Source organism: Hemicordylus capensis, chromosome 2 (genome assembly GCF_027244095.1).
Source record: "Hemicordylus capensis ecotype Gifberg chromosome 2, rHemCap1.1.pri, whole genome shotgun sequence".
Taxonomy (NCBI): Eukaryota; Metazoa; Chordata; class Lepidosauria; order Squamata; family Cordylidae; genus Hemicordylus; species Hemicordylus capensis.
The window spans coordinates 208197496-208225225 of record NC_069658.1 but is presented as its reverse complement, the minus strand read 5'-3'; the positions used below and the strand labels follow the sequence as shown (position 1 = coordinate 208225225).

Below are 27730 nucleotides of genomic sequence, written 5' to 3'. Positions count from 1 at the left end.
TGGTCCTGGGATTTTGCTTTGGTCCCGCACGTTCTGTATAGCTTGGCTCACTTCCTTGAGTCACCTGGGCCTGGTTTCCTGCCAGTGTGCCGCCTTTGCGTCTGCTTATGCTTCAGATTCTGTAGGGTGATCTTGAAGGGACTATAGCTTAGCAGTAATGCATCTGCTTTGCAAGCAGGTTTAGTTCCTGGCAGCATCTCCAGGTAGAGTTGAGAAAGACTTCTGCTTGAAACCTTACATAGGAAGCATAGGAACATAGGAAACTGCCATATACTGAGTCAGACCATTGGTCTATCAAGCTCAGCATTGTCTTCACAGACTGGCAGCGGCTTCTCCAAGGTTGCAGGCAGGAATCTCTCTCAGCCCTATCTTGGAGATGCTGCCAGGGAGGGAACTTGAAACCTTCTGCTCTTCCCAGAGCGGCTTCATCGACTGAGGGGAATATCTTGCAGTGCTCACACATCAAGTCTCCCATTCATATGCAACCAGGGTGGACCCTGCTTAGCTATGGGGACAAGTCATGCTTGCTGCCACAAGACCAGCTCTCCTCTCCTTGGAGAGTTACTGCCTGTCAGTGCAGACAGTACTGAGCTAGATGGACCAAGGGTCCATGAAATTGATTCCCAGGAAATTTAGGACCAGCAAAGGGAGGTACTTTGTCACACGACGCATAATGAATTCTCTGCCACAAGATGTGGTGACAGCCAACCACCTGGATGGCTTGAAGAGGAGTTTGGATGACTTCATGAAGGAGAGGTCTATCAAGGGCTACTAGTCAGAGGGCTACAGGCCACCTCCAGCCTCCGAGGCAGGGTGCCTCTGAGTCCCAGTTGCAGGGCAGCAACAGCAGGAGAGAGGGCCTGCCCCTTTCAACTCCTGCCTGTGGGCTTCCAGTGGCATCTGGTGGGCCACTGTGGGAAACAGGATTCTGGACTAGATGGGCCTTCCTGGGCCTGATCCAGCAGGGCTGTTCTGATGTTCTTAAGGGTCCAACTCACCAGGAAGCAGCTTCCTCTGAGAGAGAGGCTGATTCTGCCTTGCCCAGGAAGGGGGCAGGTTAGATGGCGTTTTGGGGATCCCTTTGGATTCTACACTCACCCAGAGCTGCGACTCCCATGATTTCGTTTTACAAATCCCAAGCCCGACCTTGGGTTTGTTCAGTATTTTTATTGACGCAGGATGGGGGTGGCCACCTTTTTCTCAGACCAGCTCAAAGTGGCTTGCACTGAACGGTGCAAATTATCCTAATAAGGCTTTTCTGGTTTGGATTATTAGGGGCTGGAAGTCAGAACCCTTAAGCCCTTTTTCATACAGGGCATAATTAGCCTATGGCATTAAAGCCCGGGTGGCTTTCAGAGGAGACAAATTCATGGAGGACAGGTCTCTCAGTGGCGGCTAGTCTCGATGGCTATAGGCCACCACCAGCCTCTGAATACCAGTTGCCGGGGAGCAAGGGCAGGAGAGAGGGCATTGCCCCTCTTAGCTCTTGCCTGTGGGCTTCCCAGAGGCATCTGGTGGTGGGCCCCTTCGGGAAGCAGGATGCTGGGCGAGAGAGGCCTCCTTGGGCCTGGTCCGGCAGGCATGTTCTGACGTTAACCAGCCAGCAGGACTGAACAGAGCTCTGGTCACTTTGGCTCTCCTCTCCCCCTTCTCCAGTGGGTGGAAGCCCTGGTGGTTTTCCAGCAGGCCGCGGACCTGATCGGCCTGGAGTCGCGCAAGTCCCTTTGGGGCCAGTTCTGGTCCGCCCACCAGCGCTTCTTCAAGTACCTCTGCATCGCCGCCAAGGTCCGGCGCCTGGTCGAGCTGGCCAAGGAGGAGCTCAGCAAGGACAAGGTGAGAATGCCGGCCTGGATGGAACCGTGGAGCAGAGGGGTGCTGCTGGGGCGCTGGCTGGCCTCCCCCTCCGCCTGGAGCAGGAGGAGCCGTTTCCAGCAGGCTTCCCGCGCCGAAGGGCGGCCTCTCCTTCTTCCCGCTGGGCTGACCCTTCTCCCCACCACGGGCGACTTCTCCCCCACAGTGCGTTGTGATCGGGCTGCAGTCCACCGGCGAGGCCCGCACCCGGGAGGTCCTGGACGAGAACGAGGGGCACCTGGACTGCTTCGTCTCCGCTGCTGAGTGAGTGCCGCTCGGCGGGGGGTGCCCGTCGCAAAGAGCCCCGAGGCTTTCCGGTGTGAGGGTTCGGTCGGTGGTTCTGCGGACTCCTGGCCTTCCCAAAGAACCCAAGCAGGAGGCCCTGCATGTTCAAGGCCAGCCCCCAGTGCTCTTGGCCACTGATTGGCTCAGTGCCTGCCCGGGGGGGGGGGCAGCAAGGGTCTCTCCTTAATCTCCCCCCATTGCCTGGTTCCCCAGCACCCCTCTAAAAACCTGTGGCGGGTGGTTCCACATCCATGCTTGTCAGCTTGAATGGTTCTGGTTTCATTTCGTTTATTTCATGTGTTCATTGATTACCTTTCGAAACCTGACTCTCAAGGCAAAGGGCACACAGCTTAGAACCACAAATAAAAACAACCTGAAATAAATTTTTAAATTTTTGCTCTTGTTCACATCCACGCCCGTGTGCTCACAACTGCCTTTCTCATCAGCCAGGGTCTCTGGGGTGGCGGTGTGCGGGGACGGGGGTTCAGGTCAGGCCTCCCCCCCCCCCGGAAGACCCTTTTTGCCCATCCATCTGCATCCAAGGCCCTGATTCAGGCATCCTTTTTGGTTTCCCTTCCATTCTCTCTCTTTTTGTTGGCTGCACCCGTGTCCGCAAAGAGGGCAGCACCACAAACCAGAATCGGATGGATGCAGGAGAGAGAGAGGCCTTGGGAAGAATGAAATAATGGTGCTGGCAGCAGACCAAAAAAAATTGGTGCACGTGTTGGGAGTTCCTTGCTCTCCAAAAGCCACAGCCTCCCACAAGGAGGCGATCCGTTCTTATGGGCGGCTGTTTCTCAGTTTCGTTGCCCTTGTTTGGTTCTTCCAAAGAAATGTGTCTCCTGCATCAGTTGGGTTCTGTGGCTATCCATGCAAGAGTCCTAGCGCCCCCTGTCCTTTGGTCATTCCTCCTCCTGACCATGTGAGGAATGACTCTTCTGTGCTTGGCCCATTAACAGCAGTTGCAGGCCAGTTTGTTTGGAACTGGGCCGTGAAACTTAGCTCTCCGTCCTCCTCCCCTGCTGTCTGAGGCCCTGTGTGAAGCTTTCTCCACTCCTCCCTTCTGCCTTTCCTCCCAGGAGCTCAAGGTGTGGCGTGCATGACCTTCATCCCTGTTCTTGTGGGATGGAGATCATGCCTTCTGAGCAGAGGTGGCCCGCGAACGCGCCACTGGCGGGGCGGCGGGAGAGTAAATGAATGGGGCGCTGACCTCCGCTCCCGCCGCACCTGGACGCTCTTCGGCGAAGCAGCATGATGCCCAGCAGCCCCTGTGGCAGGGTATCGCTTCTGCCACTCACCTGGCCGTGGCGGGGGCTCGTGTCCGTGGAAGCCAGGTGAGTGGCGGAGGCAGTTCTCCCCTGCAGGGGCTGCTTCGCCGAACAGTGTTCAGGTGCGGCGGGAGCGGAGGTAAGCACCGGATTCATTTACTCTTAAAGGGGCCTCCCGCCCCCGCCGCCGCCCCCCAGCGGCACGTTCATGGGCTGCCACTGCTTGTGAGGTAGGTGAGGCTGAGAAAAAGGGCTGTTTTTTAGCGGATTGGGCAGAACAAGAAACTAATGTAATAACAGGCTGCCCCACATCCAGAATGTCCCTGGAAATGGGTATGTGTTGTTCATCTGATTTAAACGTTCTGCATTTTAAAAGAGTCCACTGAAAAGGGCTCTGACACTCTGAAAAGACTTCTTCTTGTTGGGTGGAAAGGCATTTGTTCTTCATAAGGGTTTTGGCTCACTGTGAGTCCTCTTTGACTGTTCAGGGACATTTTGATATATTCCTTTATGGGATTTTGTATTATTATTGTCTGCACAGGAATGTTTTTATGGTATGGTTTTAAATGTGCTTAGTTCTCTGTAGAACTTTTACATTATATTATTAATATACACATTTTCAGGGACATTCTGAATTTTTGGCAGCCTATTATGACATTAGTTTCTTATTCTGGTCTTTTTTTTTAATCTACATTCTTCTTTGGTTCAGTAATACACCTTATTTTGTGTTGTGTTTACTTAGAGCGGATTGGCCCAAAAGTGCCCAATAAACTTTGAATCCAAATCTGGGCTCGACCCCAGGCTTCACCAGTCCAAGCCCGGTGCTCTAACCACTATACAACCCTGGTTCTCTTCTCACTGCTCCCAAGCTCTTCCAAGCTGCAGCATGCTGCCGCCCACTATCCACAGGCCCTGTGCACGGTTCCTCCCCGCCAAAACATTCTTCCATTTTGCTCTCTGTTATTGTTCTCCAACATCAGAGCAGCCCTGCTGGATCAGGCCCAAGGAGGCCCATCTAGTCCAGCATCCTGTTTCACACAGTGGCCCACCAGATGCCTCTGGAAGCCTACAGGCAGGAGCTGAGGTCATTCACTGAAAATGCGGGTGAACATTCTCTGACATCACAGCAGCTCAGCCAATAGGCTCTGGAAGGCAGGAAAATGATTTCCTGGCTACAAGAGCCCTGTCACAGAATGTTCACACTGGGGCTCTGCAGTCTTACCTATCCCAACACCAAGTAGATGATTTTATTTTGTTTTCTCTTTTTTTGTGACACGCCCACCCCCCCGTGTCACCATTTTTGTACAGTCAGCTAGAATAAAATATTGCATCTTAACTTTCAGAGGCGTCTTTTTCTCACTAATTCAGAAGCACTTTCCTTCAACTAAGCGAAAAAGAGAAAGAGGAACTGGCATTAAAAGGAAACGTAAGACCTTCTCTCTCCCCCCCACCCCCAAACCTGGCATCCACGTGCCTCTTCCAGCGTGATTGCGGCTCGTGGCTTCGTCCTCTTTGTCCGACCCCTCCCGCCTCTGCACTTCTGCTTCTCCATCCTGCGCTTGGTTTTGTTTTGTTTTACTGACTTGTTTGTTTGTTTTGTTGGTTTAATCTTTAGAATTCCTCTTTCCATTCCCTTGTTAGAGGGTCCCTTAGGCATGTAGCTACTAAACATTTTTGTGATCGTGGATTTCCAATGCACTTTTCCACCCCACCCTCCTGATCCTTCCCTTCTCCTCTTGTATTGATTTTTAATGTATTTGTCTTGTTACAATTATGACACACCCTTGAGGGGTTCATCATCCCCTGTTAAAAGTGCCAACGTTGGGTGTCCGAAGTTCTCTTGCATCTAGCACTGCCATTGGATTTGAAGAAGTATTAGTCTGTGGTCGTTAGCCCACATGATTCATATTTGTACATTAATCATATGAGTGCTAGTGAAATCTGCATATGCTTAAATGTGAATAAACAGTAGTCCTGAAGAGAGAGAGCATATTCTTAGAGTGCATTAGGTATAGTCTGGAAGAGGCATTCCCTCCCTGTGAGAGTAGAGGGAATGCCTCTTCTGAGCTGGCGCTTGCTTTTCTGCGCACGGGTGTCATCTGGTGTTCCCTCTAACAGGAATTTCCAGATGTTGTTGACTACAACTCCCATAATCCCCAGCCAGTGGCCACTGCAGCTGGGGATGATGGGAGTTGTAGTCAAAAAATACCCGGGAATCCCTGTTAGAGGGAACAGTGGTGTCACCACTGCCAGATCTCAGAAGAAGCATCCCCTCTGTGAGAATGCAGAGGGAAGGCCTCTTCTGAGATGGCATTTGCTTTCTGTGCATGGGTGTCATCACTGGCAAAGTCTGGGAAGAGGCGTTCCATGAGGGAGTATTCAGCCCTGACCACAGTGCTTAGCCCAGAGCAGCGCTAATTAACAGGATGTTGGACGGGGCTAAATGTTAGTCCGGTCTCTTTGCATGGGGATGCACCCACAGCTGTTCAATGCCTTATGTCCCCATCCTGCCTTGTAATTAGCACAGAGATAGCCACATATTGGCCCGGCCTTTCGTCGCCTTTCTGAGGACGAGGTGTTCACGCCTTCCTCCTTTCCGCCCCGACAGGGAAGCAGCGAGGCCGCTGCCCCAAGGCCCCGAAGGCCACCTGTGACCTTGCGAGCAACATCATCAAGATCAGCTCCGACAGCAGCTCCGACTCGGAGGGGGCGCTGGAGAGCGACTTCAACTCCTCCCCGGAGTCGCTCGTGGAGAATGACGACGTGATCTTCGTCGACCGCACCAACGGCTTTGCGTGCGAGGACCGAGGTGAGAGCGATTGGGGGTTGTTGGAAATTGATGTAAGGAAACCACCAGCCTCAACAATGCAGACTTGGACTCCAAAGGGGCGAAGCTCTCGCCTGAATTGGAACGAAAGATCAAAGGATATCATCTACTGGATATCATCTACAATACTGATATGGGGGTGTGTGTCTGTGTGTGTGTGTGTGTGTGTGTGTGTGTGTGTGTGTGTGTGTGTGTGCATGCATATATGTATGTGTGTGTGTCTGTGTATGTATATATATGCATGTGTGTGTGTACAGTATTATTAAGGATTCTAGTTCAGGGATGTTCCGCTCCTGTGAATGGAAGAATCTCCCTGATTCATGTTCGAGTGCTAGAAACCTTGCTTCTTGAGTGAGCACACACCACTCTTGCGAGCACACAGCAGAGTGTGGAGAATTTCCCCTTGTGGCAGAAGCTATCTCCTGCAACCCACACCCGCTCAGGATTTTTTATTTCTAACATTTATCCTCCATCCATTAGCCAATAACTTTATCCTGATAGCTACAATATGGAAAATATATTGTTATAATAAAATAAACACATTATAATAACTGGAAAACAACTTCAAACAATGAGCAGCAACTTAATATTATTACAAAGAACAAAGTATGTTAAAAATCTCATCATCAGTACTAGAGTCTGAATTCTTGTTGGGACACAACATGCTTTGCTGAACCTGGGCGTTTTGCAGACTACGGGCGAAGCGTTGCAAAGTGTAACGGCTCCCCACAAGAGGCCTTGGTCTTCCTCAGCCACCCTTGTCCTTCAGAGCCGTCTTCTCCAGGGCTTCTTCCTCTTCTCTTCCCATTTCCTTATAAAGATCAGCCTCTGCCACGGGTTGGCCTGCACAGTTTTCAAGAGAAGCCATTTTCCCCAGGCCTCTCATAGGGAAACCACCAAAACTTCTGCAACCAGAAAGCGAGCACTTCTCTCTGAAGTGCTAGGTTATTATTATTTAATTGCAGGGTTTTGGACTTAAGTAGTGCGGGATGGCCGCTGAGGGAAGCAGAGCAGTGGGTCGTTGGACCCTCTCCTCTGATCCGGCAGAACCGTTCTGATCTTATGGACGAGCAGTCAGTCCGCCCGATGGCTACTGGCTGTGAAGACTCAGTGGAGCTTCCACACAGGGGGGCAGTCTACCTCTGATTACTAAATGCTGGGGACAAGGGAGGGCTGCTGCCTTCATGCCTTGGTTGCAGGCTTCTAGGAAGCACGCCATGGGCCTGTGTTGGAAATGGGATGCCGGGTTAGGTGGAACTTTGGTCTGATTAGGCCCAGTGTATTTAAGAGAATGTCGTCGTCCCCTCCTCCTCCTCCTCCATCATCATCATTAATTCTTGTTTGCACAGTCAGACAGGTGTTATTGACTGGTTTGATTTATCCAGACATCGGGTCCTTCCCAAGGACCTGGGATGCCAGAATTTTGTTATCAATGTTGTTGTTATAGGTATCACCGCAAAATCTAGGCTGTTCCCAGTAAAGTTGCTTTTTGTAGTTAGCTGATGATGATTTCTGTGGCCCCGATGGTGTTGAGGTGCTCTTCAAGGTATTTTGGAATGGCACCTAGGGAGCCAGTTACTACTGGGGTTATTTTATTCGTCTTCTGCCACAGCCTTTCAATTTCAATTTGTAGATGTCTGTATTTTGTGATTTTTTCTATTTCTTTTTCTTCTGTTCTGCTATTCCCTGGTATTGCTTTGTCGATTATTCTGACTTGTTTTTCTTTCTTCTCGACTACAGTGATATCTGGTGTATTGTGTGGCAGATGTTTGTCTGTTTGTAGTCGGAAGTCCCATAATATTTTTGCATCTTCATTTTCTACAGCTTTTTCAATTTTATGGTTCCACCAATCTTTGGCTACAGGTAGCTTGTATTTTTTGCAGATGTTTCAGTGTATCATCTCTGCTACCTTGTCATGCCTTTGTTTGTAGTCAGTCTGTATGATCTTTTGCAACAGCTGATCAGGTGGTCCACTGTTTCATCTGCTTCTTTACAAAGGCGGCACTTGCTGTTTGTTGTTGACTTTTTGACTTTTGCTCTTATTGCATTTGTTCTTAGTGCCTGTTCTTGTGCAGCCAGTATTAAACCCTCTGTTTCTTTCTTCAAGTTGCCATTCTTAAGCCACTGCCAGGTCTTGGTGATGTCTGATTTTCCACTTACATTGTGCAAATCTTGACCATGCAGGGGCTTCTTTTTCCATTTTTCTGCTCGTTTCTTGACTTGTTCTTTCTTATAGGCCTGCTTTGTTTCATTGGTGTTGAATAGTTTCTTCATTATTATTATTATTATTATTATTATCATTATTATTATTATTATTATATCTATCTATCTATCTATCTATCTATCTATCTATCTATCTATCTATCTATCTATTTCTACTATAGAGATTTATATGCTGCTGTTCAACAAAAGTTCTCAAAACAGTTTACATAGGAAGATAAACAAGTAATAAATGAGGTGGTCCCCTGCCCCCAAAGGACTCTCAATCTAAAAAGAAACATAAAAGGTAGACACCAGCAACAGCCACTGGAGGGATGTAGTGCTGGGGTTGGATAGGGCCAGTTGCTCTCCCCCTGCTAAATATTAAGAGAATCATCACTTTAAAAAAGTGCCTCTTGCTCGGATTGATTAAGTGCCGTCAAGTTGGTGTCGACGCTTAGCGACCACAGAGAGAGATTCTCTCCAGGATGATCTGCCTTCAACTTGGCCTTGAAGCTCTCGCAGTGCTGCATTCATTGCTGTCATGATCACGTCCATCCACCTTGCTGCTTGTCGTCCTCTCCTTCCTTCCACTTTTCCTAGCATTGTGGACTTCTCAAGGTCTTTGCATAATGTGTCTGAAGTATGATCATTTGAGCCTGGTCATTTGTGCCTCGAGTGAAAGTTCTGGATTGATTTGTTCTGTGAGTCATTTGTTTGTTTTTCTTGGCTGTCCGTGGTACCCTCAAAAGACTTCTTTGCTCAATTAGCAAGGGTTAATGAGCCCAATCATCCGGAGAGGTTTGTCTGCGGTTGCCACTGGCTCGTCTGGTAGCTACTCTAGGATGGGCCTTCTCTGTCCCTGCCCTGAGACTTTGGAACGTGCTCCCGGCTTAATAAGAGCCCCCCCATCTCTGCCAACTTTTTAAAAGTTATTCACCCAAGCTTTTTAACTAGACTTGTGGTTTTAGATTGTTTCAATGTTTTCATTTCTTTTATGTTGTTGTAAGCCACCCACAGACGTTTGGGGTGCTGTACAAATATAGCAACCAAAACCAAATACATAATGAACAAATCCAGGTGGTCTTAGGTTCTGGAGGAGAAAAGGCTCCGTTCTGCCAGGCCCTCAGCACAATTGGGAGTTCAGTCCGCCTCCCAACAGGAAAAGGCAGGAGCGTGGAAGTAGAGACCACTCAACCTCCATCAGAATCCTGGTCACGATTTGCTTATGCACTGCAAGCGGGGAATGAAACCTGTGAACGTTGCTTGGGAAATGGTCAGGGCAGATACTAGTCGGAGGGCTATAGGCCACCTCCAGCCTCAAAGCAGGATGCTTCTGAATCCCAATTTCAGGGGAGGAACAGCAGGAGGGAGGAGTTAGCAGTTACTCCTGCTAACTTGGCAGAGAGGCACAACGTGGTGATTCTCTTTATTTAGCAGGGGGAGAGTAACTGGCCCTATCCAACCCCAGCACAGGACCTCCAGTGACTGTTGCTGGTGTCTATCTTGTTTTTTGTTTTTAGAATGTGAGCCCTTTGGGGACAGGGAGCCATCTTATCTTATTTATTTATTATTTCTCCGTGTAAACTGCCCTGAGCCATTTTTTGGAAGGGCGGTATAGAAATCGAATGAATGAATGAATGCCCTCAACTCCTGTTTGTAGGCTTCCAGTGGCATCTGGTGGGCAACTGTGCGAAACAGGATGCTGGACTAGATGGGCCTCCTTGGGCCTGATCTTACGTTCTTAGACATGCTTGCATTTCTGCCTTTCCCTGTTTTCCTTCCCTCTCAGAGATGAAGCCTTGAAACTGTTTTTCTCTCCCCCCCATCCCATGCAGGCAGCCTCTACTTGCAAGGGTCCCAGAAGGAAATGCACGGTCCCGGGGCCTTGGAGCACATGGAGAAGATGAAGCAGGACCTCCTGTCCAAAGTGAAGGCACTGGGCAAAGAACTACCTCTCAATACCTTGGATGAACTGATCGATCACTTTGGGGGCCCGGAACACGTGGCAGAGGTAGAGCATCACCGGGGTGGGGGGGGGGGGACACCTTGAAATGGAGGAGGATGAGGAGGAGCTCTCCCGTGCTCTGTGCCGGCGTTTCCCACACTTCTGTGTGGGGAGGCTTACTCCCCACATTCATTTGCCCTCCCCAAAGGATTACTCCTCTTCTTCTGCATGACGATGGGAACCTGCAGAGATGAGCCTGTGGGTGTCTCTGCGTGAGTCCCTGCTCTGAGTAGCCTCCTGATTAGCAACCCCAGCGGAGGGACTCGTGCAGGAGCAGAACAGGCAGCCTCCTCTGAGCAGAGGTTATTCTCCTGCTTTTCCACATCTCTGCCATTGCCTCCAGTCACACCGGCCCAAAGCATAGACCCAAGTCACGGAACTCCTCTCTAGTCCTTCCTTCCTTTTCTTTCTCTTTCCAGCTCTGCGGCGTCCCAAACTTCCCCCATTGTTAGGGTTGGCCAGACCAGGGCTGTGGGCAGCCATACTCGGAACTGTTGTTCCCCTTGGGGTCCCGGGGCTCATGGGAACGGCTGGCCTCTTCTGGGGACCAGTGATCTTTCCTCTTCCCTTCTGGGCTTACAGTGGGCTCTGAGACCACAGCGAATGCTTGCGCTGGGGGGATTTCTGGCTTGTGACCCAAAAGACTTTCCAGGTCCCTTCCAGTCCTGTGACTCCCTTCTCCCCGGGAGACCGTAGCCCAGGCATAGGCAACCGGTGACTCTCCAGATATGGCTGAACTACAGTGATCTTAATGGATTTTAATATTTCGCTGTGACTTTTATGGAATTTTATTGTATTGATTTTTATCCGCCTGGAGACGAGTTTTATGAAAGGCAATATATGGATTGAACAACACTGGTTCACTCTATCGAGCATATTTGTATACTGCCCAAAACCTGCATCTCTGGGCAGCTTACAATAATACAGCACAGATGAAAAACAGAGTTCAAACAACTTAAAACAATGATAAATTGTATAAATCTAATTAAAAGCCGGGGTGAATAAATGTGTCTCGACAGCCCTTTTAAAAGGTGCATGTGTATTGATATCATTTAAAGGCTATGTTTATTAGTATATAAACAAGCAAACTCTCACCATCCTCAACTGTAATAGGTTGTGGTTGAGGATGTTGGGAGTCGTAGTTCAGCCACGTCCAGAGGGCAGCCATATTGCCCCCTCCTGTGTACCAGATTTGAAGACCACCGAGGTCTCTTTGGACTCCCAGCGCCCTGCGATTCTGTGACCCATCTGGATCAGAACTGCAGGGCGGATTCTGTTTGGGGGGCAGCCTCCCTTGGGGTGCAGTAGGTGCTGTGCTGAGTGTCACTCTCCTCCCCACACAGATGACGGGGAGGAAAGGGCGGGTTGTGCGCCGGCCCAGCGGCGCTGTGATGTACGAGTCACGAGCTGAACACAGCCTCTCCATCGACCACGTGAACCTGAAGGAGAAAGAGCGCTTCATGAACGGAGACAAGGTGAGCAGCGAGGGAGCGAGGAACTGGCTTCGGTGGGAGGAGGTGGAGTGTTGGCACATGTGTGTGTGTGTGTGTGTGTGTGTGTGTGTGTGTGTGTGTGTGTTCACCCTCCTCCTCCTCTCTCGTTTTAGCTCGTAGCAATAATCTCTGAGGCCTCCAGCTCAGGGATTTCTCTCCAGGCCGACAAACGGGTAAAGAATCAAAAGCGGCGCGTCCACATGACGCTGGAACTGCCCTGGAGCGCTGACCGAGCCATACAGCAGTTTGGTGAGCAGAAAATGAAAGCCGCCGCTGGGTGTCGTGCAGGGGCTCAGGGTGCGTCTTGGGGCACCCGTTTCCACCTTCCTGAGAATCTCGGCTTCCGTGCCTTCCTTTCCTATGCTTTCCTCACCATTATGGCTGCTGCAAAATTCATAGTCTGGAAACTACAGTTGGTGCAGAACCCGGCAGCCAGACTGGTCTCTGGGATAACCTGAAGGGGACCATAATATATTGCCAATTCTGAAAGAATTGCACTGGCTGTCGATATGTTTCCAAGAGCAATACCAAGTGTCTCTACAGAGCCCTGAACGACTTGGGGCCCAGGTTCTTAAGAGAGTGCCTCCTTTGTCAGGAACCCTGCTACCTGCTAAGATCATCTGGAGAGATCCGCTGGCTTGTTTGCCGCTGGCTTGTTTGGTGGCGATGCCGCTGGCTTGTTTGGTGGCGATTCGGGGCCAGGCCTTCTCTGTGGCTGCCCCGGGGCTTTGGAATGCACTCCCTGTTAAAAGCAGGCTTTCTCCATCTCTGGCTGTTCTTAAAAAGCCCCTTAAGACACTCCTGCTTTTCTCCAGCTTTTAGTTAGTGAGTTTTAAACTGCTTATTTTATTTTGTAAAATTGTTTTAATCATTTCAGCTTGTTCTGTACTTATTGCATTTTAAATTATTTACATCGCCTAGGGATACACACATCAGGCAGTATATAAATATGATAAATGAAGTGATTTGATGTTTCCTGCCTCAGAAGCTTGAGTGGTTGACTAGGATGTCCAGGGCTGGGTGAGGCTTTGGTTTCCTTGAGCCTCCCACATCTAGCAGGAAGTAGTCCAAAAGCAGGTGACCTTGTGCAGATTTGCAGAATGCATGAGGTCACAAAGCGGGATTGGCTGCTTGCACAGTTCCAGGGGTCCTTCTTATCGCCAACTAAACGTCGCCGTTAAGCTGAACAGAACTCCAGCCCCAAATAGGCCTCCTGCTGTCCGTCCCTCCTTGGTGCGGGGACCGAGAACCAGCCTCCGAGCATCTCTTCTTTCCCCCTCCAGGCCGAACGCACCGCTCCAATCAAGTCTCTGCTCCCGAGTACATCTTCCTCATCTCCGAACTGGCCGGCGAGCGACGCTTTGCTTCCATCGTAGCCAAACGCCTGGAGAGCCTTGTAAGTTGGGGGCTCCTCTTCTCAAGGACAGCTTCTGGCTCTCTCTGGTGTGCTTCCTGTGCACAACAGATCAGCGGTGCTGGAAGTAAAGAGTCCAGACCGTGTTCTGTATCGTCTGAAGCCACCGTGGAAGAAAACCGCCACGGGGAGGAGGAGGGGACGCTGGCTTTCTCTGTTGCTCATGGGTTGTTGTTTTTTCTCTTCTTGCTGTAGTGAACAGTGTCTGCATTCTCTTCCTCCCCCCCCACCCCCATCTCTTCCTCCTCTCATCTCCACAGGGTGCCTTAACTCACGGGGACAGGAGAGCAACAGAATCCAGGGACCTCAGCAAATACAACTTCGAAAGCAAGGTGAGGAATGCAGCCGGGATTTCGACTCTTCTCAGTGCAGGTTCTGGGCTGTCGGGGTGCAGCTTTTTGTGCCTTGATTTCTTTAAATGTGGGGCCGAGCAGAGCCATGGGCTTGGCAAAACATCAGAGCCTGGCTCTTGACCACTTCCTTCCCTTCCCCAGTACGGGTCCAAAGCCCTCGACAAGGTCCTGCTCACCATCCACAACCAGCCTGAGAACAAAGTCCCGGTGCCCAAGAGTTACCTGGGAGGAGACGCCGCTTTCTTCCACGGTATGTTCAAGAGGCGAGGCCCGTGTGGCTGCGAAGGAATGCCCAGGAGCTGGCGTGGCTTGTGGCTGCGGACATGAGAAATGCCCCCCAGTTCTGATTACAGCTGGGCCTTGGGCTGGGCATCAGTTCCCGCTCAGGGCGTGGGGCATTTCTCCCACCTAACAGGATTACGAGGCGCCTTTTTGAAAGTGAGACCTCGATTTTTAGCAGCAGGGGGAGAGCAACTGTCCCACACCAGCACAGGACAGCGTCCTCCTACTGGCTGTTGCTGGGGTCTCCTCTTCAGATTCTTCAGGCCCTCCTGTGCTTAGGAATCGCCCTTCCGAATTGGGCAAAGAGGAAGAGTTTCTAAAATAGCGGTTCCCCTCGGCTTCAGCAGGGGGAGAGCAGCTGTCCCTGGGCGGCCTGCATAGCATCCTTCCCGTGGGCCCTGCTGGGATCTCCCTGGTGCTTTGGTGAGCCCCTTTGCGGGGCCGCCTTGTGGCACTCAGCTTGGCATTGCCCCTGCTAAGTGGCCAAAGAGAAGACACCTCGTAAGGGGAAGAGCAGCGGTCCCCGTTCGTCCTGCATCCCAGGCGGAGCCGCCCAGGGTCTTGCTTTTGCTTCTTTTTAGACGGTGGGCTCCTTTGGGGCAGAGGACCAACTGTCTTCTCACGCTCTTGCCATTCAAACCGCTTTGCGAACCTTTTTGTTTGAAAAGCGGCACATAAATATTCTAGGCATAATATTGGGCTTGCAAGCAAAATGATGCTGTTTCTCTCCCCACCCCCGGAATCCCTTTCTGCATTTCCAGAAATGAAACAGGCTCTCCTCTCAGTCGGGATTGGCTGCAAGGAGGTGCGGTATGGCGCTGCTGAGAAAGGTACGCTTTGGGGTCTCGGTTCTCTTCCCCCAGAAGCGCGGGGCTGCCTGGCTCCTAGGGAAATGGTGCCCTGTAGACAAGGCACCTCTGAGACTGCTCTGCTTTCCCTGACCTCTTTGGTCCTGCCCTTCCTTCCAGAAGCCCAAGGGGAAGGGGGTCACGCTCGGTGGCAGAGCATCTGCTTTGCAGAAGGTGCCCGGTTTCATCCTCGACAGCATCTCTGGGTAGGGCTGGGAAAGATCCCTGCGTGTGGAACCTTGGAGAGCTGCTGCAACAGAGCTTGGAGGGCCAGTGGTCTGGCTCTGTAGAAGGCCGCTGCCTAGGTACCTCTGGCCAAGATGGGGTGGGAGGGCAGGGAACTCTGCCCTCGGTGCTTTCATGGGCCAGAACTTGCCTTTGGGGCTGTAGCTCAGTGGCAGAACTTCTGCTTTGCGTGCAGAAGGTCTGAGGTTCCGTCCCTGGCAGCCTCTCCTGGTAGGACTGGGTGGGAAAGACTCCTGCCTGAAACCTTGGGGAGATGCTGCCAGTCAGTGTAAACAGTACTGAGCTAGATGGACCAAAGGTCTGACTCAACCAATGGAAGCTTTCCACGTTGCCTACAAAGGGAAACCAGAAGAGGCTGATGAGCGATGCTTTTTGCTTGTCCAGAGAAGCTCGTCGTCTCTCCGGACCTGCCTTGCTTTGCTGCTGATCTTGAGACGTTTCCTCTCTGCTTGCTCTGCATATGTCAGGAGCCCCGAGACTTATTCTGATGTGTAGCTGGACACATTTTTTGCAGCGCAAAGCAAGCAATTAAAAAAGTGTAGTGGAAATTCTCGTTTATGCACAGTTGAACCTCTGGTATTGAGTCAGGACTTGGGTGGTTCCTTCAACAGACCTAGAGTGGGAAAAGAATAAGAAGCAGAAAAGTGCAAGGAATACGGTTTCCTTTCAGTCGTCCTTCTCTTACACAGAAATTCTCTCCCTTTCTTTGGAAGTCACTCCTATTTTTCTTGCTTCATCTCTGTCTTTGTCATCTTATTTTCCCTGATGCAAATGAAAAGACAAAACTCCCATGGTGCTGTAAACTTTTTTATTTGAGCCCAATGCGTTTCAGCCGAAGCCGCCTTCAGGGGCAAACTAGGACACATGAGAACATAGAAAATGTTAAAATGTACAATCATTAGACTCTTAAAAAACAGTAATATTAAAATGACCTATTACGAAAACTCTAATCATTGTACACTTACATATTATCCAATGTAATCCTGCCACAAAAATACTTCTTCAAAAACAGTTAGCAATCTAGAAAATCCAAAATAGAAGCTCAGTTTTGCAAAAGCAGTAAAAGGTAAATGTTGTGCCGTTGAGTCGGTGTCGACTGCTGGCACCCCCAGAGCCCTGTGGTTTTCTTTGGTAGAATACAGGAGGGGTTTACCCTTGCCTCCTCCCACGCAGTATGAGATGATGCCTTTCTGCATCTTCCTATGTCGCTGCTGCCCGATGCTTGACCAAAAATAATGCTGAAAAACAATATGGCAGTACGAATGAAGCACATTTGCTGCTATCTTCCTGCTGTGAGCTTATCACATTTCTCCATTCACCTGCAAATTTATACCCTTAAACAATGTTCCAGCTGTGCTACGTTGCCTAACCAACTCCTGAAGTCATGCTACTTAACAACAACAAATATTTATATGCTGCTTTTCAACAAAAGTCCTTAAAGTGGTTGGCATAAATATAAATATTTAAATAAAAATGGCTCCCTGTCCCCAAAGGGCTCACAGCTAAAAAGAAACATAAGACAGGCACCAGCAACAGTCACTGGAGGTACTGTACTCGCAGTGGAGAGGGCCAGTTACTCTCCCCCAGCTCAATAAAGAGAATCACCACATTAAAAAGGTGCCTTTTTGCCCAGTTAGCAGGGGACTTAAAAGGAGAATAATCCTCACTTAAGCATCTAACTCCTCATTTAAACCACCTGGAATCAAGGTTTTTAATTCTTTTAATTTCCCAATCCTCCCTCCTAATTAAGATTCTATCATGGCCAAAACTAATCTTTTCAACAGCCCAAAAACGTAATTCTTTGCAAGAGTGCTTGTGTTCCAAAAGGTGGGCCACCAAAGGGGCACCCTTCTTGGAACATTTAATATTACCCAGATGCTCTCCCATCCTCTTCTTTAAAGATCGCAAAGTTTTTCCAGTGTACGTTCTCTTGCATGGCCACTGAATGACATACACCACACCAGCCGTATTGCAGTTGGTAAAAGAATGCTGTGTGTAACATTTCTGATTGCTGACTGAGCAGAGGCACCTTTTACCGTGGTGATTCTCTTTATTGAGCAGGGGGAGAGTAACTGGCCCTCTCCATCCCCAGCTCAGCATTCCTGCAGTGTCTGTTGCTGGTGTCTATCTTACGTTTCTTTTTAGACTGTGAGCCCTTTGGGGACAGGGAGCCATCTTATTTGTTTGTTATTCCTCTGTGTAAACTGCCCTGAGCCATTTTTGGAAGGGCGGTATCGAAATTGAATGAATGATTGGAATGATTTACAAAATCTTTAACTGAATATTTACTACTACTACTACTACTATTATTAATAATAATAATTTGACTTCTATACTGCCCTTCCAAAAATGTTCTTCTTAAACAAAGAAACAATCAATCAATCAATCAATAAGAAAGATCCCTGTCCCCAAAGGGCTTACAATTGGCAATATACACAGTGGCCACAAGGAGAATGACCCTGAGGTTTTGAGGAACCTCCTGGTAAAATATGTAGACTTTGTCTCTCTTCCTCTTTATATTCACATCTCACCAATATGTCCTTCAGATTTGTTGTCATCTTAAAAGAAATGGGCTTATCCTGGCAACCAGGGCTATCACTTAGAATGGCCCAGTATTGCTTGATTTTCTTTTGTAAATAGTTGGTAATATGATTAAATGTTTAACTGGAGTGGATGTCCCTGGAGGGATCCCTCTTGTGTACGCATAAAAGCTGCTTCCTAGGAATCCCCATCGCTTCCCATAAATTACATTCACCAACTGTCTCTGGATAACCCCTGTCAAGAAATTGTTGTCCATATTGTGGATTCTCGAACAAATGATTGATCAGTGGAACAATTCTGTCTAACCCTAAAATATTTTCCATATGGTAGATTTTCCCTGAGTGATTTTGGAATAGGAACTATCAAATTGCAAATAGGTATTCCTATCTGTAGGTTTTCTGTGTAAAGTCATCTCTAAACTACCATCCACCTTTTTGATCAATAAATCCAAAACATTGCTTTGTACATAATCAGGCCTGTTGTAGCAGAAGCATCCTCTTTCAGAAGAGCTCCTCTGAAATAATATCCTTGTGTTCTGGAAGTGTATGAGGTCCTCTGCCCAGCACTTTTTGTAAGTGGCTTGCATGGTCGTGCCCAAAGTCGATTTTCCACCCCTGCCGCCTTGTTCTTGTCCCAGACTGCTCCATCACCAAGTTCCTGAACCGCATCTTGGGCTTGGAAGTCGACAGGCAGAATCTCCTCTTCCAGTACTTCAGTGACACTTTCGACTACTTGATCGAGCGGGACAAGAAAGACGGCAAATACGATATGGGGATTCTGGGTAAGCCGCATCGCCTTGAACCAGTGATTCTGAAGTTCAGCAGGCTGGGCTGCGGGGGGGGGGGTCTACGCTCTCTCAAAAGTCATTAATGCAACTCAGAAAAGTGGCGTCGATAATCTGAAGAATAACAACGCCTCTGCCTCCCCAGACCTGGCTCCCGGCATTGATGAGATCTATGAAGAGAGCAAGGAGGTTTTCCTTACCCCGGGACACCCCCAGGATGGGCAAGTGGTCTTCTACAAGGTAAGGGGGGGGCTAGCTGACGGCAGGCGTGATCCAATCTTGTGGCTTCGTCACCCCTGATCTCCTCTGGGTGGGGATTCTGCAGATTCTGCAGGCTTTCAGGGCTGGACGGTGTCGTTCCAGAGTTTCCAAGGGAAAATGCACCCAACCAGTGAACACTGGTTCACTAGGGAGACGTGACGGAGGGGTATCAAATTGTGCATGGAGCGGAGAGAGAGGACAGAGAAACATCTTTGTCCCTCTCGCATAACACTAGAACCAGGGCTCATCCCATGGAACTGAAGGCCGGGACATTTAGGACTGACAAAAGGAAGGACTTTTTCACACAGCACATAATGAAGCTGTGGAATTCTCTGCCAGGAGATGTGGTGATGGCCACCTTTAAAGGGGGCTTGGACAGATTCATGGAGGGCAGGGCTATCCATGGCGACTAGTCTGGTGGCTGTGGGCCACTTCTGGCCTCAGAGGCACGAACTGGTCTAAATGCCAGTTGCAAGGAGCCACAGCAGGAGACCGCAGCAACACCCACACCTCTTGCCTGTGGGCTTCTCAGAGGCTTCTGGTGGGCCACTGTGGGAAAGAGGCTCTGGGCCTGATCCAGCAGGGCTGTCCTTATCTTCTAACAGGTGATCCTAGGAACCAAACATGGGTTAAGAGGGTCATTTTAAAATTGTCATTTTAAAATGGATTTTGAGTACAGAAGTGTGGGGGTGGGGGTGTAGAACGACTTCGTTTTATTTGCATTTATGGTGAGCACGGGAAGCCAAGCTGCCTGCGACTGAATCAGGCTGCTAGCGTGTGGAGCAGAGTTCTGTGACTCCAGGGCTTCAGGCCTGGCTCCGGAGATCCTTAAAGTAACTCTCTCTCTCTCTCTCTGCGCCCAAGTCAGACCGCTGGTCCATCTCGCTCAGGGTGCTGTCGCCGGTCCGTGCAGACCGACAGTCCTGAGTTAAATGGTCCCAAGGGCCTGGCTCAGCCTGTGCTCCATTTCAGATCAGTGTCGACAGAGGCTTGAAGTGGGAAGAAGTCTATGAGAAGTCCCTGCAGCTGACGGGCCCTGACGACGGCTTCTATGTCTCCCATAGGGTGAGTACACCATGCTCTCTCCAAGAAACTTGGGAGAGGAATTTCTCCAAGGGGAGAGCCGCTGTCCCAGCCCAGCCCAGCGTCCCTCCCAGGGTCTCTTGCTGGTGTCTGCATTGTGTGTCTTTTTAGATGGACAGGGAACCACCTTCAGGCTCTCCTGTCTTTGGGAATCGCCTCTCCCAGCTGGGCTGAGTGAGTGAGGGCCCTCTCTTTTATGGAGTCAGGGGAGAGTAGCTGTCCTGCCCGCTCCTGCTGGTGTCTCTTTTCTCTCTGTTTCCCTTTTGATCGTGAGCCCCTTTGGGGCAGTGGGGTGGCATTCCCCATCTCTTTCTCTATGTAAACAGCTTTGGGAACCTGGGAAGGAAAAGCGGTATGGATCCTGAACAGGTCCTCTACTTTTATCTGGTGTGTTGCCCTTTTTATTGACGGTTTTTATTTTCAGTTTTTAAAACTTGTTTTAATGGTGGTTTTAGCCTGGTCTCTTAACTTTTTTAACCGAATTAATGATAATTAATCCTGTATTGTATCGATTTTATTAATGTTGTAAACGGCCCTGAGCAGCAGTGCACTGAAGGGGGTGGGGTGTAAATATTTTTAATAATGATGCGTCCCAGCTTCCCTGCTGCCTCCAGCGACAGAGGGGGTTCCGGTCACGATGGGGGCGTTGTAGGGTGGCCCCGTGGCCCCTCTCATTCTTTTCATCTCTGTGCGGAGTGCGTTTTGTTCTGGGCGGCAGGATGAAGGCACTGTATGTGCATTCAGAGTAGGGCCTTCCGGATTCAACCTGAGAGGGATCTAAAATTAACTGAGCGGACATCAGAAAACTCGTGAGCACATGCAAGTGCGCACGCCTTAGAGGGAACGGTGCCCGTGACGGCATCCCGCCTTGGAGATGAGCCCCCGGAGGTCCCCGGTGCACCAAGACACAGGGGAGAGGGTCTGTGCAGGGCCCGCTGCTTCCTGCCCCCTCCCCCTCCCCTAATCTCAGGTGTCCCCTCCCCCCTCCTTGCAGGTGCGGGGCGACAAGCACATTTGCCTCCTGGCGGAGCAGAACTGGGGGAAATACTTCACCCTCTACAAGCCGAATATTGGCAAGCACAGCCAGCCCGAGAGCTTGGAAAGCCTCCTCAGGAAGTACCAACGGGTAAGTCCGGCCCCGGTTAGGAACAGAAGAAGCTGCCATAGACTGAGTCAGACCCTTGGTCTGTCTAGCTCAGTATTGTCTTCACAGACTGGCAGCGGCTTCTCCCAGGTTGCAGGCAGGAGTCTCTCTCAGCCCTCTCTTGGAGATGCTGCCAGGGAGGGAACTTGGAACCTCAGGTGCTCTTCCCAGAGTGGCGGCTCCATCCCTGGAGGGGAATATCTTGCAGTGCTCACACTTCTAGTCTCCCATTCAAATGCAACCAGGGTGGACCCTGCTTAGCTAAGGGGACCAGTCATGCTGGCTCCCACCAGACCAGCTCTCCTCTCTGTTCTTGCTGCTGCTTCTCTTCCTTCCCGAGGGAGGAAGACAGAGGCCCTAACCATCTCCTGCTGCCTGCCTTGCTTGCAGGTGTCGCCAGAAGAAGCCAAAGAGCACTGGGAGGACAACTACGCCTTCTCGCTGAAGAACTGCAGCCACGCCGTGTGGTGAGTCGCCACGGAGAGAGGGAGTCCTTTGGGGTGCATATGCCGGGGGTGGAGGGAAATAGAGGGGCCACTCTCAGAAGGGCCCCGCTGGGTCAGACCGTCTCCTCCGCCCCAGGCCTTTGGGATCAGGCGAGCTACAAAATCTGGCTGTGTCCAGGCGGTGAGCGTGTGAAAAAGCTCTCAGCCTGACCTCTTCCTCTTCCTCCCGCCCCCCCCCCCCCCCGAAAACAGGAACCGGAACTGCAAAGTGGTCCAGGAAGGCAAGGAGTGTTTCCAGGGCACGCGCCTTCGCCACTACTACATGCTGTGTGGGGCGCTGCTGCGCGTCTGGAGCAGGATCGCCAGCATCATGGCCGACATCACCAACACCAGCTACCTGCAGATTGTCCGCCTGAAGACCAAAGAGAAGAAGAAGCAAGTTGGTGAGTGGGGTGGTGCTGTTCCGTGTGGCGAGCCAGCCTGGAGACTTCCCGGTCTTGGCGGCGGCGGCAGCGGGAGGGTGTATGTGTGCGTGCGCGCTGCCTTGGACACCAGGAGCAGAGAAGCGGGAGGCACAGGACAGTCTTGCCTTTATCTGGTAGTGGCTGGGCCCATTGCTGGCTCTCGAAAACAGCAGCTGATTCAGACAATCCAACAAACGGTGGGCCGATTCGGACGTGACACGACCCCGTGGTTAGAGAGGCGGCTTCCGCATGATGTTCCGGAGCCTTGAGAACGGGCACTCCTCCCTCCTCTGTCCCCATGAATCCCCCCCACCCCAAGGATCCTCATTCCAATTGGGCTTCAAAACAAACCAAGGCGGCTTCGAACCAACGGTTAATCCTCACCAACTTCCCTTCAGATAAACCGTGATCGGCGCCCACGGTTCGAAGTGGATTTCAGATCTGTGTTCATCTTAGGGAAGTTGGGGAGAATGAAGCAAGATCCAGTTGGTTGGGATGTCACGACCGAACTCCGTTAGTTCCTGGCCTGAATGGGGAGCAGAATTCTTTCAGGGGAGGCGCCCGAGGGGTGGCTGCAGCCCGTTCAGGATCATTTAAACGATGAGGTGAAAGGTGGCCTGAATTGCTGGGCCCAGCGTGGTGCCTTGTATGCCATGGTTCAAAAGACGACCCTGTTCTGCAAACTTCCGGAAGCATGTACTGTATGGACCTGAATCCAAGACTAGGTTCCCCCCAAGTGTTTTGATATCAGAAATCAGGGGGAGGTCTTAAAATCCAGAGTCCTCTTCCTTTCAGATAAGTGCAGGTAGATAACCTGTCTTTAACTTCCTACTTTTTAAGGGGGTTGTCTTAAATTCAGAGTTGTCTTGGGTTCGGGGGAATCTAGCCGTTTCCCCCCCCCTTGTAATTTCTGTCGCTCTTGCGCGGTGCTGCCATTTCCCTTCTGCTGCGTGGCTTTTTCCGTGCTCAAGAGAAGGACGGCAGGTGGGCGGTTGAGCTCAGCGGGGGTGTGTGTGTGTGTGTGTGTGTGTGTGCCTGGCGGCTGACCAGTCTTGCCTTCCCCTCCCCGCCGCAGGGATCAAGATCCCCGAGAGCTGCGTCCAGCAGGTGCTGAAGGAGCTGAAGCAGATGGACGCGGACGTGAAGCACAGGCAGGAGCAGGCGCTCTTGGCGGCCCAGGGTCCGAGCCTGCCCTACCCGCTGCTCCCGCAACCACTGCCGCTGGACCTCAGCCGGCCCGTGACCCCGGGAGGCTTCCTGTCCGCCCAGCACGCCTCCCTGCCGCAGGATGAGGTCCTGGACTTGACTTACAGCCCGCCCAGCAACAGCCTTGCGGAGCTGGCCGGCTCTGGGGCGGCGCTGAGCTTCTGGACCGACCCCCTGCCCCAGCCGCACCCTCCGCTGCCTTTCAGCTACCCGCTTCCCTGTGACGGCACCGCCCCTCTGATGGGGGGCGGCGGCGGCAGCGCCCCCCTCGGCCCCACCTCCTCCTCCTCCTCCTCCTCCCAGCCCCACGAACACTTGCCCGAAGCAGCCCAGGCCCTGCCCCCGGACAACTTCTCCATGCCCAGCCCGGAGATCAACTACAAGGAACTCCTGGAGGAGATGCTGAGCTCCCTGAATGTCGGGCAGGAGCGCCAAAGCGTCATCCAGTACGGCAGCGGCTCCTTCGCCGACTTCTAGGGTGCCCGCTGCGGGGCGCGGGGGCTGCTGCGGCCGGCATCGTCGCCTCTCCCAGACCCAGCGGTCTCCTTTGGGGTGGGGCGCTTTTTTTTTTTTTTAAAGAATACTGGTTTGGAATGGACCACTTCTGTCATTTTTAAAAAAAAAACAAAAACAGGGATGGGACAGAGAACTATACTTAAGAGAAGCAAAGTTTTATTTATATATAAATATACAGTTCCATGCATACTAAATTTTATATATATATATATATATATCTCGATATCTATATCTATATCTCTATATAGATATGTACAAAGTGGAGTTTGGGGGATGGGTAAGTGGGGGGCAGCACCTAAAAAAAAATGGGGGGGTCATCAGACAGAGGAATTTTAATTGGCTGCCGGCCTCCCCCCCCCCCCACATCCCCTGCCGCACCTCCCTCTCCACCCCATCCCAATGCAACTACTGAGTTCGGAAAGCTAGAATCTTTATACTTTTTTCTATCCTAATCCTTTTGTTCGGGGCTGGGAGGGCGCAATTCGAATCCATGATAGCAGAGGGCAAGAGTTAGGGGACAGGGTGGAGGCGTTGGTCCCCCCAGCTGCATTGCACAGCTGCACGATCCAGCATCCACCGATTCTCGGTTTCTGTGTTTTTAAAGGAAACGAACCCCAGACTTCCTAAATCTCAAGGCTGAAGGAAACCGCTTGCCCATGTGCTGGCGGTGTGTGGCAAAAGAGGCAGGAATCGGGCGGGTACATTTTCAGTGCTCTGGGTCGGTTCTGCCTGGGCTTTTATTTTGCCCCTCCGTGCAGCCAGTGGAAGGATGATAAATTATGCAAAGCCAGCCTGCTGTGTGGAAATGTGCTTGATTTACTATGATCATGCAATTTGGCTTAATTTGGCCTGAATTTAGTGTGTGTGTGTGTATTTTTAGCAGAGTCCTGCCTACAGCTTGGTTCTGTTTGTTAGTGAAAATATTGGAGAGAAAGGAGGGGCAAATGAGCAAGCCCTCTCCCCCACCCTCCGCCGAAAATCTTAGCCAGGGAAGTCCTCGCCACCACTGGGACCCCAGACTGCTCCAGACTCCAGTGTATTAGACAAACTGTCATGCCTCATCCCAAAGAGAAGCACTGGTTCCTCCCCCAGCCCGCTCTTCAGGCAATTTTGTGTCTAGCCTTCCCACCACCACCACTTAAGAAGAAAAGTTCTGCGTCTGGTTTTTAGATCTCAGGATTTTGGGAAGTTTTAAACAAGTTTATCCTGCCTCTTTCTTTTTGGGGGTGTGTGTGTGACGTTTATTTCTAAGGCAATGCTGAGAATTCCTTCCTAGTTGCATCAAGGGCAGAGTGCCTCTGAGTACCAGTTGCAGGGGAGTCAGCAGGAGGGAGGGCCTGCCCCTTTCAACTCCTGCCTGTGGCTTCCAGCGGCATCTGGTGGTCCACTGTGCGAAACAGGATGCTGGACGAGATGGGCCTCCTTGGGCCTGATCCAGCAGGGCTGCTGTTATGTTCTTATGCAGACCTGCTGGAATATTTCTCGCCCCCCGCCCCCCCCCATCCCTCAACCTCAGTCATTTCACACACACCCTCTGCATGTCTTTCTCTGTGCAAAGTACTTACTCTGGTTCTCCCCTGCCCCCTATTTATGTGTGAGTGTGAGTGGGGGGAGGATGTCTTTTATTTGTAACAGCTAAGTCTATACAGGTTTGAGATTCCCCACGTCGTGAACAGAAGGCTGCCCCTGACGGTCTGGAAAAAGAGACCTTTGTCCCACCCGGGCGCTCGAGGCTCTGTGCTTGGATCCACACTCCCCTGACTCTGGGTTAGGCGGAGGGAGGGATGGAGTGGCTGGCAGGCTCCCCCCTGGATTTGAGGTCAGGTGCGGGATTTTGGCCCCTGGGGCATTCCCGCTTCCGTTTTTAAGTCTGCGTGTTTCTAGCCCTTCGGAATGTCTGCTGATGTTTCAAAAGGGCCGAGATACCGAGTAAGATTTCTAGCAGGGATGTGGGGTCCCGGGCTTTTCCTTCTCTCTCTGCCTTGCCTATTGGCGTGTCATGTATATAGAAGCTCATAGAGGTTATGAACTTCTGGCTTCCCTTGGTGCAAAATACAGCGGCAGCGTTTTCAGGCGTTCTTTTTCTTGACGTCCTCCTCTTGCTGTGTGTGCAGCCTCCTGCTTTCCAATGGGGGGATTCTGGGTTCTCTGCAAATGCCTTTCAGCTTTGCCCAAGACACTGGACATCGTGGTGGTGGCCTTTTTAGGTGGGTGCAGGTGGTGGTGGTGGGGGGGCGTGTGAGAGAGAGTGAGTGAGAGAAGAGGCATTCCCTCACATGTAAGAGGAGGAGGAATGCCGCATCCTAGAAGAGGCCTTCCCTGTTTGTGGGAGGGGGAGGGTTTTTTGGTGCCTTGCATAATTCTTTCCCTCATCCCCAGGACTAGGAGGAGCAGGATAAATCATGCAACAAAAAAAGCAACCAAAAAAACCCCCCAAACCCTATGCAGATTTGACCAGTTGCATAATATCTGCCAGGGATCTGAAATCCTGATTTGTAAGCTCCTTGGGACAGAGACCAGTGTCGCTTCTTGTGTAGTTACAGTGCAGCACCTGGTGCATTTTGTGTCCTGTCATTAGACTGACTTTCTTTTAGTATCCATAATTTTTTTTAAAAAATATAAACAATCCAGGTAGTCTGGCTTTACTGGTTTGCAGATTCTAGCACACACACCCCCAAAAAGGAGGGTGGGTGGGTGGGAGGCCCTAAAACTCAGGAAAAGAACGGGAGGTGCTCTCGGTCGGCCCCGCTCCTGCTCTCACCATGACGTTTGCCCTAGAAAAAAGATCTCAGAATTGTATGTGGTGGTTTTATGGCTGTTTTAAAATATGATATATGCAATTTCCTTTCCGAGTTTCTTGCGGGGTGGGGGGCGCGAGGGGCAAGGAGGCCCATGAATGACACGCTGCCCCTGCCCACTCCAGGCGTGGCCCCCCCTCCCTTTTTTTCAGGAATAATAATAATATGTAATAGCTACTTTTGAACTAAATTATTGCAGAGTTTGTCCTACTGATGATATGTATTTTTTAAAAAAACCCAATGGAATCTTCTGCTCGGTCTTCCCCTGGCCTCCCCCTTCTTGGCACTTTCTAACCACCCCCTTTGGGCCTGCTTTACTATTATTTTTTTTTTGTCCTTATGTATATTTATAATTAACTGCAAATTAAGTAATTGTGAATTGTATATATGTAAAGCGGGGTGGGTGGAGGGGAGGAGGACTCTTTCTCCCTCTCCGTTTTGGGGGGAAAATGTGCCTTTCTTTGGACTAATTATTCCTGAATTTTATACTTGCATTGGAAGGATTAAAACATGGGCATTTCAGCTCAGTTGCGATTGTACGAGTGCATGAATGGATGGGGCTGGATGCATTGGTTTCTAAAGTGTGTTCAAGTGGTTAGAGAGGAATTTTCCGCCTTCACTCGCACCCACTAGAAGCCATATATGTTCTAGTGGTGTGAGAACGCTAGGGTTATCCTGTGAAACGGGAGACCAGGAAAACTTAGGACTGCAAAAGGAAGTCCTTTTTGACACAGTGCATCATTAATCTGTGGAACTCTCTGCCACAGGATGTGGTGACAGCCCCCGGCTTGGGTGGCTCTAAGCAAAGCTTAGACAAATTCATGGAGGACAGGCCTATCAGTGGCTGCTATTTATTTATTTAATAAGTTATTATACCACCCACTACCAAAGTCTCTAGGCCGTTTACAGCATAAAACCGCCTGTTGTTGCTCTGCCTGTTCTGGATGGGGTCACACTTCCCCAGAAGGAACAGGTACGCCGTCTGGGGGTGCTTTTGGACACAAACCTCTCCCTGGTGTCCCAGGCTGAGGCAGTGGCCAGAGGTGCCTTTTATCAGCTTCAGCGGATATGCCATCTGCATCCGTTTCTTGAGGTGAACGACCTCAGAACAGTGGTACATCTTCTGGTCACCTCCAGACTTGACTACTGCAATGTGCTCTATGTGGGGCTGCCCTTGTACGTAGTCTGGAAACTGCAGTTGGTCCAGAATGTGACAGCCAGGTTGGTCTCTGGGTCATCTTGGAGGGACCATCTCACTTCCATCTTAAAAGATCTACACTGGCTGCCAGTAAGTTTCCGGGCAAAGTACAAGGTTTTGGTTGTAACCTATAAAGCCCTAAACAGCTTGGGCCCTGGGTATGTAAGAGAACCACACAATGCCCATCGAGATCATCTGGAGAGGTCCGTCTGCAG

At 50.7% G+C, this 27730-nt stretch overlaps 1 protein-coding gene across 2 annotated transcripts in view; it reads left to right on the top strand.

Moving 5' to 3' along the window:
• Window positions 1-26844, top strand: part of SBNO2 (strawberry notch homolog 2) — an 84770-nt gene extending 57926 nt beyond the window's left edge. For both annotated transcript variants that reach the window (XM_053300134.1, XM_053300135.1), the window contains 18 exons: window positions 1657-1833; window positions 2018-2115; window positions 4748-4830; window positions 6013-6213; window positions 10269-10444; window positions 11782-11913; window positions 12045-12180; window positions 13215-13327; window positions 13606-13677; window positions 13840-13948; window positions 14742-14810; window positions 18253-18396; window positions 18545-18639; window positions 19633-19725; window positions 20738-20869; window positions 21278-21354; window positions 21586-21776; window positions 22873-26844. In XM_053300134.1, the coding sequence (XP_053156109.1) occupies window positions 1657-1833; window positions 2018-2115; window positions 4748-4830; window positions 6013-6213; window positions 10269-10444; window positions 11782-11913; window positions 12045-12180; window positions 13215-13327; window positions 13606-13677; window positions 13840-13948; window positions 14742-14810; window positions 18253-18396; window positions 18545-18639; window positions 19633-19725; window positions 20738-20869; window positions 21278-21354; window positions 21586-21776; window positions 22873-23480 (2706 nt within the window). In that variant the 3' untranslated portion in view covers window positions 23481-26844. The remainder of the gene's footprint in view (window positions 1-1656; window positions 1834-2017; window positions 2116-4747; window positions 4831-6012; window positions 6214-10268; window positions 10445-11781; window positions 11914-12044; window positions 12181-13214; window positions 13328-13605; window positions 13678-13839; window positions 13949-14741; window positions 14811-18252; window positions 18397-18544; window positions 18640-19632; window positions 19726-20737; window positions 20870-21277; window positions 21355-21585; window positions 21777-22872) is intronic.
• The last annotated feature ends 886 nt before the right edge of the window (window positions 26845-27730 follow it).